Below are 11,463 nucleotides of genomic sequence, written 5' to 3' on the forward strand. Positions count from 1 at the left end.
TCTCACGCACACACACACACACACACACACACACACACTCTCATGCACACTCACGCACACATTCTCACGCTCTCACGCACACACATGTACACTCACACTCTCACGCACACACATGTACACTCACACTCTCACGCACACACACACTCTCACAAACACACACACACACGCACGCACACTCACACATGCACGCACACACACACACTCACGCACGCACGCACATTCACACATGCACGCACACTCACTCACACACACACACACACACACACATTCGTCATCACAGACGCTTACCTTCCAAGTAACAGCTGGAGGACGAAGAAAGACCTTTTTTGGATTTACAGCCCACCAATTTTAGACAAATCTCCAACATTTTCATTTGCTTCCCAACGCGACCAATTCAAAAAAAGAGATCCAGTTCCCAAACTCTATCGCTGTTTTCTCTTTTATCCAAACGATTGCTCAAAAAAGTGACTGAAAACATAAAAAAATCTGTCCACAAAGTTTGTGTTAGTAGCTTATGTCATGTATACCGTGAAGATGAAGTCAAAGACGGCTAAAAACACTGACATCCTGACTTCACGCGGTTCTTCTAGCAACTTTCCAGAGTAAGAGGCTCCATTTCCCCCCCGCTCCAGTTCTTCTCGTTTTCTCAGTCCGGTGAGGAACTAGCCATCCATACGGATAATTGTCACGGAAAAAACACTAAGAGGAGTTAAACGAAGCACTTTGACGACAGTGTTGTCGGCTGAGAGACGATCCACAGGAAAAGCAGGACGCTTGTGCTGATCTCTGCCAACAAAGAGGCCCTTTCAGAGCCGACGACATCATGGCCCTGGCTCCGCCCCTCCAGGAACCTGCAGCATTATCTGCAGAGAGAGTGTAACTGGAACCTGCCTTTGTCTTTCAGTCCCACACACTCTCGCTGTCTGCTTCGCTCTCGTCCCAAATGTTTTCACTTTGAAACAAAGGCACAAGTGCACTTCATAGGGTCAGGATTACTCCTGCCAAACAGCCAGCATGAATAAAAGAAATTACAAAGACAATTCAGCCCATAATTCATTCATGCCGCAATGCATGATGGGAGCCATGGATGAGTTTTTGATGGTCACCGTTGTTGTGATTCTCACGCTAATTCTTGATGTCTGTGTGTCTAAATTAAAGATTTTTTTTTTAAGTTTTTGATCAAAATAAGTTTTAAAAACATCTGACTATAGATATCATATTGCTCAGAGGGTTGATGTAATCAAACCTAACATAAAGAAAACCTAACTCAGTTATTCAGGTCATGTCAAAACATAATCAAAGCCACATGATCGCCTTTCCTCTGGTTTGTCTGGCTGTTATAACTCAGCCAAACAAAGTCTAATATTAAAAAATGAAGGCTCAAGATCCCAACTAATGCAAACACTGACCAAAATTTAGATTTTCTACTTTGGTGATTCTGCTCGTAAACATCAGGTGTCTTAAAAATGGTCGATCATCACTTAATCACCTAATTATCTCATTGACTTTAACTCTGCTTCAGTGTTAATTTGACACTCTTCAGTGCTACTTTTTAACACTCGAGTGTGAACTCAAATAAACTCCTGGGAGAGTTAATTTAACACTGGGCTTTTTGCTGTGATTAAGCACAAATATCGTCACCTGCACTGTGGCTGCTTCTAAAGAACGTTACAACCACTGATTAATTCAATAACTGAATAATCTGATGATGAATTGGGGAAAAAATATAGAAAATTACATTTGGCTTGAAAAAAAAAAAATTCCACAATTGGCAAAGTGTTGACCTCCAAACAATGTCCAAATTGAAGACTATATGAACCGAAATATAATGAAAGTATCCATGTTGTCTACACTACACATTACAGCTGAAACGATTAGTCAACATCATTGACAACGTCGACAATAAAAAAAAAAAAACATTTAAAAATTTTCTTTTCAATCCCGTTAAGCATTAAGCCCAGAATATGAAAGCAATGCGTAAAGTTTCATGTTGAGCATTTTCCTCCCATAGAAAATAGTTATAAAGAAAAAAAAACTTAATGTGGCTTAATGCATTAAGAAGGTAATATTAAAAGGCCAATCTCAGTGTACTGATGATGCAAACTATATGCAGGCAAGCAGCCCAGGATATGAACGCAAAGTGCATGCATGTTAAGTGTTTTCCTCTGATAGAAAACCATTATAAAAAACGCTTAACGTGGCTTAATGGTTGAAGACAGTGATACTGTATAAAAAGGCCAAATTCTGTAAATTTAATGGGTCTGGCTTCCAGTCTCATCGGCTTCCAGCAATTTTTAGCTGTACAAAACAGCTCGTTTTGCTGCTTGATATTGCAAACAGGTGATTCTTACCATATTATTTTAACGTATTGTCTTAATTATAAAGCCCTAGTGTCAGTACATCATAAATAGAACAAAGCATCGGTTTATTGATTTTTCACTCAGATCACGCTGCATCCAGTGTAGACAGACAGAATCACTGTTTATAATAAGATTTATGTTCTTTAGTTGCATCGCATTTTGCCATTTGCGACCGCTGTAGTTAAGATGTATGTAAAAAACTCACGTTATAATCAAAACCATCCATCTATACTATACTATGAATCTCTTATTTATCTTGTGTTTATACTAGGGATGGATCGAATCGGATCTGGTATCGGTCAGACAAGACCAATCTATTTTACCAGATAAACTATTGCACAGATATAATACACTACGCATCAATATTTCTTTCCTTTGTGCTTTGAACATTTCTATGCACTCTGGATTGGAGCCATACCCTTTCGTATTATAATACTGTTGTGCAATGAAAGATTATTGATAGTCTTTCTTGTTCTGTCCTATCTATCATATGCTGCTGCCTTCATTACTGTGCTATACATTTAAAAGAAATGTCTTTCAATTTTATAGTATATATTTTATATATAACTATAGTTAGGCTACTTGTTTTTCATGAATGTATTTTATAACCATACAAAGAGCAATGTGTAACATTTTACCAGGTTTAGTCCTACACTTATTAACTTTTATTTGTTCCCCACTAAATAATGTTGTTTCACTAAATGTTTAGATTTTATAAAATTATTGTGCAGCCATTTTTCTAGAGTATTTTTTGCTGCTGAATTATTCACTAACCTAGTTAATAATAGTATTTTTGTCATAGATTATGATTATATATTTTTTCTAGTGCTGTCAAACGATTAATCACGATTAATCGTGATTAATCACATCCAAAATAAAAGTTTTTGTTTACATAATATATGTGTGTACTCTGTATATTTATTATGTGTATATAAATACACACACACACAGTATATATTTTGAAAATATTTACATGTATTTATATGTATACATATATATTTTTATATACATATAATTTATATTATGTATAAATGTATTTAATGTATAAACATAACATATTTTTCTTAAATATATACATGCATGTGTTTGTATTTATATATACATAATAAAATATAAAAATTCTACATTGATTTACAAAAAACTGCGCTGGCATCGGATCAGATCGGTATCGGCAGATACTCAGAATTTTCGGTATCAGATCGGTTCTGAAAAAATGGTATCATTGCATCCCTAGTTTATACTTTATTAGAACAAAACAATTCTGGCGTATTAAGTGGATTCTGCCTTAAAAGCTTCTGATTGGCCACTGCATTCACAACAGTCTGTCTGTGATTGCCTACAATGCTCAACGCAGCAAAACCTGTTTTCTAAGCTCTTCACAGAGTCTCACATAAATACAGGAGCGTTTGAAAGCCGATACCGGATCGACCTGGTAACGCATAAATGCTGGTGTCTCCACGTTTTTAAAATGTAAGCATCGACCGAAGTACTGGTACTTCTGACGACACTAGAAACGGAAACCCGGACACTTAAGGTCCTTGCACACTGAGTCTGAAATTTTCGTATTCGTCATCCTTTCCTATCAAAATGCTTGCTAAGGATGCGAAAACTCAGAAAATCGAACCTGATCCGAATTTTTTTATGACGGACGAAAGTTTCAGAGGCAGTGTGTAAATGGGATTGACACAACATGAGGTCGTATTTATTTTTTAACGTGCGAAAATTTCAGACTCAGTGTGCAATGACCTTTACACTTGGAATGAGCGAACAAAAAATCCAGCAGTCCATATTTTAGATGGCATAGCTAGCAAATACGTCAGCATGGGGTTCCTGATGTAATGGGGAATGTCTCTAGCCGTGTCGCTCCGCTAAAGCGTTCCAGAAAGCTCCTCTTGAATAAGTCCGGAGCTACATGTGGGAAAGCGGCTAATGAGGATGAGCTCAGATCACAGGTCTCTGAGTCTGTCCAATGGCGTCTCCACAGACGGGAACCCGGGCCGCTCTGGAGTCCAGAAACGAGGCAGCCAACTCAGATGAAAGAGTCTCTGAACTTTCCAGTCAGAAGAATGAGCCAGCGGCTGATAATGGTTAAGCTGCAGTCCAGCCAGGAAGAGGAAAACCCAGCGATCCATACCACACGAGTCTGATGCTCTGCTCCATTAACATGATCGCTCGACTGATTTCAGACACAAAGGAGAAGCTCCTGTATCCGAGAATCAAACCATTCAATTAGAGATGCACCTATCGACCGGCCAGAGTCCGGAATTAGCCGATTTTCCACATGACAGTTTTGACGTCACACTTATGGCGACTGATAATGTATTTATATCATGCATAGTGAGTGAGTGTGTGAGAGAGACTCGTGCAGAAATCAAAACTAATGAGCGCAACAGCACACACAGAAAGTTATAGATGAATACTGTGGTAGAAAAAAAAAACATTTATAATATGTGACCCTGGACCACAAAACCAGTCATAAGGGTAAATTTTTTGAAATTGAGAATTATAAATCATCTGAAAGCTGAATAAATAAGCTTTCCATTGATGTATGGTTTGTTAGGATAGGACAATATTTGAAAATCTGGAAATGCATATTACTAATCAAAAATTAAGTTTTGATATATTTACGGTAGGAAATTTACAAAGTATCTCCATAGAACATGATCTTTATTTAAAGGGTTAGTTCACCCAAAAATGTAAATTAGCCCATAAATTACTCACCCTCAAGTGATCCTAGGTGTATATGACTTTCTTCTTTCAGACAAATCCAGTCGGAGTTATATTAAAAATTGTCTTTGATCTTTCAAGCTGTTTAATGGCACTCAGCGGGTGTTGCATGCATCAGTCCAAAAGCAGTTAAATAATAAGCGCCCATTCATAAAAAAAAAAAAGTGTCTCACACGGCTCCGGGGGGTGAACAAAGGCCTTCTGTAGCGAATCGATGCGTTTTTGTAAGAAAAATATCCATATTCAAACCGTAATAATCACTTTAATGTAGCTTGCGCTCACTGTTGTACACAGAAGCAGCTCCGGGAGGATGACGTATGAGGTCGGCGCTGCGCATTTCTGTGGCAACCCTGCATCCAACAAGAGCTACAGGAGTCAGCTTTGACTGATCACAGGTCGAGAATAAGGAGAGATGACTGACAAGACCATGCTGGAGTATTTGCTGCTCAACAGATTCTGAGCTCATTGACAAATATCTGATCTTGTAAGATGTGCTTGCTCCCTTTACACAGAGTGCGTGTGATTGCGAAATCGAAAGTGAAAGTAAACAGCACAAACGCTCATTCAAAAATATTTAAATACACCGCATCCTGAGAGCGGCTCCCTGATGCGCCAAAATTATACACAATATTAGAATGTTTAAAGGAGTGGACACGAAAAAACTAAAGCCACTTCAGATGCAGCTTCTGTGTTTCCTCTGCAGTGGAAAGATGGAGTTTAATACTGATTTCATTTGAATGGTAAGAACTCTACAGTTTCTTATTATTCTAAATGAATTAATTAAAACAATGTAAGAATTTGATGTGAAAGATGACACATTTAATAAGGTTAGTGAAAAAATGACAATTTAAGAAAAATAGTGGTAAATGATATATGTTTGTTATATACAGCAACTCCTTTTCAGTTCATTTCTACCTCTTTTCTAGTCACAGAGCACTTTATTTTGAGAGTTGTTTAAGTGAGAGAACATCTATAACTTTGTCCAGATTGGGCGAATTGTAATGTTTAATAATTTTGTATTATGTAAATGATTATTTGCATTAAAAAAGTATAGATTTTTGTTTGTATATGCGGTCAAATATAGTTTTTAGAAAGAAAATCGGAATCGGCATAAATCAGTATCAGCAGGTCACACTTACAAAAAAATTGGAATCGGCAAAGAAAATTGCAATCGGTGCATCTCTACATTCAATGCCAAAAACACCTACAGACATACATCACTCCTTATACAGAAACACGCTTCACTGATTAGCCTTTTTCACAAAAATCGGAAATTACGTCAGTGCAGGGTAAAGTTAGTTCCGTTACATGTCTGCGCCTATTATATTAGTATGCCCTTTTCTCAAATAATGCTTCTTACCTTTTCTGTTTTCCAAGTTATTGTTATATAATCTATAAAGAAATAACATTTTACTGGTTTGTAACTTATATGGCCACTCAGATCGCTGACTCGTGAGATAATACACTCAACATTCTCCATCTCCGGCAAAGTCCCTTTTTTAAATAGTCTTTGATCTCCCGTACATTTGAGCGTATTATCTCCGGTCGCTGTTGACACCGGAAAACGTTTACCCTGCAAGCGCCAATCCGGAAGCCAGAAACACGGAAGTGTGAAAAAGACTAATTGTGCCTTTTTCCTCTGCGCTCTGACAAATCTTCAGCTAAAGCGCTTCTGAATGCAGTAACTTTGCTTCAAACTAATTTAATTATTTTCCAATCTTGACAACTACACAACTTCTGGTCTGTGTTATGGTGCTGGCACATTTACTGTTGCATGGTGAATTTTCACAGGTGAAATCCAGTCATTTCAACCTCAATTCCCACAATCTGGAATTTTGCGCAAAGGCGAAAGATTTCCCCAGATTTCCCAATGAGATTGAGTCATTCACATGAATTTGCCGTGTTGACATACAGAAACCTAAAGTTTGCTAATGTGAGTGCATCTCTGCTTTACACTAGATTTTTACATTTCTTGAATAAAACAACTAAGAAGTTCAAAATTTGCTTTGCTGTGCAGTTGCTTTATTTAAACTGGTGGTCAGGATGTTACTATGTGCAGGGTTTCTGCAGGAAAAATTAAGACTTTAGGACTTTAAGACCAAGTAAAGAAAATGTAAGGAATAAATAAAACGTAACACTATGTCAACATGGCCTCAAAATGCAAATGTCTTGTATTAGCAACCCTTCAAAGCTTGAAAATACAACTTCCGATAGAGCTCCATCACTTTTTATTTATTTATTTCAATCCATTTGTCTTGTTTTCCAGTACAAATATCTATTGTGTTCAATTTCTCTGAAAACAAGACAATTTGCAACTTAAGAAAATGTACCTTGATTGAAGGACGTTTAGATATTTGTATTGGAAAACAAATACTGAGAAAGATGCATGCAACATTTAACGCCATGACTATAAATTTAAGACATCTGCTCTGATTTAAGAATGCCTGAATTTGTGAAAGGGCGAATTAAGACTTTTTAAGACCTTGTTAAGACGTGCACTTGTATACAAGTGCTAGGGTGTTTCGTGGGGGATCGTGTGGTTTCTAAGGTGTTGTAGTTGCAAGGGCATACGCTATAGTGTGCTCGATGCGTTTTCTTTCATGGTGTTCAACACACATAATTAGAGGAATCGTCTGGAGCACAAATGCTGCACGTACACACTCGACTTTAAGAGTTTTGATCCTTGAGGAGCACTACTGCTGGTGACCTAAACGGCTCTAATAACTGAACGCTGAAAGGGTTTTCTCATTTGCGCAGACAAAAGCAAGGGCTGGAGAGGCAGGTTTTTTTGTGAAAGAGGGGGAGGTGACAGATGTAGAAACATGAAGCACATTGCTCAGAGATGAGCTCATAGAGAATCATTTATATAATCCACTCAGTTAGCTGACGTACACCATCCCTCGCCGTCATTAAAAACACTCTTTCCAAACCGTAGCGCACAGAGCCTGCAGTGCTTAGCATGAGAGTCCTTTCATGCGTTTATTTTAATGTGAAGCAGTTAGCTAAATGTGGATGTCTGCAGGGTTTCAGCATTAGCGCAGGAACGGAAACATGATCCAGGTGTACGGGCTGCTGGGAAATCACAACAGGCCTGACGTCACTCTCAAAATCACACACACACACACACACACACACGCACACACAGACACAGACACACACACACAGACACACACAGACACACACAAACAGACACACACTCACACAGACACAGACACACACACACACACACACAGACACAGACACACACACACTCACACAGAAACACACACACACAGCGTCAGTCAGTCTTCAGCCCGACACCCAGTTGATTCAGTTCAGACTCCAGCAGAGCAGCTGTTTGCATCAGGACTAGTTCAGTCCAGCAGATGCAAATTTAACATCCAGAGTTAGCATATCTAGGGAAATCTAGTGTTAGACGCGGTTAAGGTAAAGCTGATAACTGAGACATAGCATCTCTGGCCCCGAGTACAGCTGCTATTAACATCTGGCTCGACTGATCCACACAGAGATCTGATCTGATCATCATCAGTCTGTCTGGAGTCACATGAAGAAACAGAACAAACTGAGACAGACTGACGCTTCAAGAAACCTCCTGCAAAGCTACAGTGCTGTTAAACGTTTGAGGCACTTTAAAATGAGGATGCTGTTAAAAATAATGTCAAATAGATTTTCTATTTTTATTAACTAAATCAAATCGACATTTGGTGTGAGCATCCTTTGTGTTTGAAGCAGCTTTTGCTCTCGGTGCACTTGAGCAGAGTTTCTCAGGAGCTTCGCAGGAGGTTTCTTGAAGCGTCAGTTCTTCTGGATTGAGTCTGTCTCAGTTTGTTCTGTTTCTTCATGTAATCTCAGACAGACTGATGATGATCAGATCACATCTCTGTGTGCAGCACAAACATATATCTCACTGCATTATTACAATTAATGGCAGAATGAATGTTTGGAAATATAAACTGATATTTCCTACTGACACACTACAGCAAAAGATAGAAATAACTGACTTAAAACCAGTTTTTTTGTTGTTGGTGAAAATACTAATGGCGTAAGACTTTTGCACAGTAGTGTATATTCTATACACTATACACTATATTATGTGTATACTCTTCTGAACACATTCGGTTCCCTTCAGAAACACATTCATATAAAAACATTTTGACTTTGGAATGTGCAGCGCTCATATTTATTCAATGAAAACAGCTTTTTGAAGTTTAATCGTCACATTAAGCGATATCATGATTCCTGTCTTTCCTTCCTCAAATTTAAGACCTCTTGAAATTATAATGAAGACTTGGCTTATACCATTTAAGGTATTTAAGACTTTTTAAAGACCCGTGGGAACCTTGTTTTTAAGATTTTGGTAACCCGGTGGGAAGATACAACGGTGATATGGACTAGTATCTGTAAATATTAAGCCACAAAAAGACTATTTAAATATAAATCCTGCATGCTCTGCGTGTTTCTGTGTGAATGAATGGCGCAGACACACAGTTTTGCTTAAGCTTGACGCTCGCGGTGATTTCAGCATCTGTCGTCTCACTAAACGAGGACAGAGATACATGAACAACATCTCCAGGACTGCTCTGAGAGTCACTTCCTGAGCGTTTTACCGTTTCATTTGAGTAAAAATAGCGTCATATACACTTTAAATAAATTTAAAGGTATTTACGGCAACCCATCAAAATAAACTTCAAGACATAGTGCTAGAAATATATTAGTTTTAGACCTATTTAGTAGAATGTATAACTACTACTACTACTGTTGAAAAATTAATATAACTTTACTTTTTTAAGGAAGAATCACAAAATATTTCTTCAGTGTTTTAATTTTAATAGTCAAATGTCCTTTTTGGCCAAAAAAATAAAATTGGTTTAATTTTCATTAATTAAAAGATCAATTAAATTAATGTTTTGTGCCTCCATTTGATCACCAGAAAAATGTAAATACACAACACAGAATTTCTGATGGGGGGGGGGATAATTCATAAGCCTATTTTTTATGCATTCAAATAATTAGACATGCTAAAACACAGAATTTGGTAGCAATACAACATAAGGTGAGAAAAAAATTAAACATTTCATAGGGCTCTAAACATGTAACTTTTGTAAAACTTTTAATAAAATGATATTAAATAGTAAAATTTTTATTTTGTTTAATTAATTAGACATGCTTTTTGATTAATACAATTTAAAAAGCAGTCCAGAAAAATTAAAATGGAAAAAAATGAATTTGGAAAAAAATAATAAATTGGATTTCATAGGGCCGTACATACAGTACAATCACAGAAAGTGATACTATATCAAATCTCTAATATTAGATTGTTTATATTGTTGCAAAATGTAACTATATTGTCACACAGTAGTAATCTGATATATGCAAATATAAGGCATGAAAATATTAAGAACATTAACACATCATAATTTTTATGAAAAACGATATACAAACACATTTGACTTGACTAATCCTCAAAGAAAACATTTTTACAAATATAAAGTTCAGGGCTGCATTTTCCAAAAGCATCATAAGCCTAAACAGATCGTAGAACCACTGCCACCAATGATCTCTACTATCGGTTTAGGCTTACGATGCCTCTGGGAAACACAGCCCAGGTTAGTTTCATGGATATAAACTCCAGAGGGGTAAAAGGTGAGGAATTTCTGGAGAAATTTCAGATCATTTTTATGATTTAATACTTTAAGGCTTTTAACAGTTTCACTGACTCTTATTTATTTTCATAGTAATATGTATAACACCAAGTAATATTTATGGCATAACCTTATAATATATTTATAATAACATAAATGGTCTGTAACTCGGTTAGTTACATTTTTCTTGTTTTGCTTCATGAAGTTACCCGTAGTTAACATCCAGCTTATTTTTTTCCGTTAGTATTATGTACTTATAGAACACTCAAGAATGTTAAAATGATTAATTTAGAAAAAGTCTGTCTCATATTGTTTGTAGTGCATCACACCTGCAGCACTGCTGTAGTCACAGAATCAGAAGACACACACACACACACTCTCACACATACACACACTCACACACACACACACACACACACTCACACACACAACACACTCTCACACACACACTCACACACACACACACACACACACACACACACAGTGTAATCTACACAGTGCTGGAATGAGAGACAGAGGGAGGAATGCACACGCTACGTTCTTGTCTTGTCATGTTCGGACTGTCATTCGTGTAATCTACACTTCCCACTGAATCAAACCATGCTGAAGCCTTCATGTTCTCACAAATAATTCAACAATAAGATCAACCACAAAAACATTATGGAATAAACCTCGAGAGGCTGTGTGTGTGTGTGTGTGTGTGTGTGTGTGTGTGTGTGTGTGTGTGTGAGCGT

The 11,463-nt window shown here is 37.3% G+C and overlaps 1 protein-coding gene across 2 annotated transcripts in view; it reads right to left on the reverse strand.

Moving 5' to 3' along the window:
* The window catches only part of LOC107670387 (tyrosine-protein kinase ABL1-like), a 41,222-nt gene that overhangs the window by 25,244 nt on the left and 4,515 nt on the right, over nucleotides 1-11,463 (reverse strand). Inside the window, exon 1 of one of the 2 annotated variants that reach the window (XM_016462970.1) lies at nucleotides 289-1,413. The exons of the other annotated variant lie outside the window; for it this stretch is intronic. Within the exon in view, the coding sequence (XP_016318456.1) occupies nucleotides 289-373 (85 nt within the window). The 5' untranslated portion in view covers nucleotides 374-1,413. Of the gene's footprint in view, nucleotides 1-288; nucleotides 1,414-11,463 lie in introns of those variants that run through there. 2 annotated transcript variants of the gene reach the window in all.

Source organism: Sinocyclocheilus anshuiensis, unplaced genomic scaffold (genome assembly GCF_001515605.1).
Source record: "Sinocyclocheilus anshuiensis isolate Anshui unplaced genomic scaffold, SAMN03320099.WGS_v1.1 scaffold1021, whole genome shotgun sequence".
Classification (NCBI taxonomy): domain Eukaryota; kingdom Metazoa; phylum Chordata; class Actinopteri; order Cypriniformes; family Cyprinidae; genus Sinocyclocheilus; species Sinocyclocheilus anshuiensis.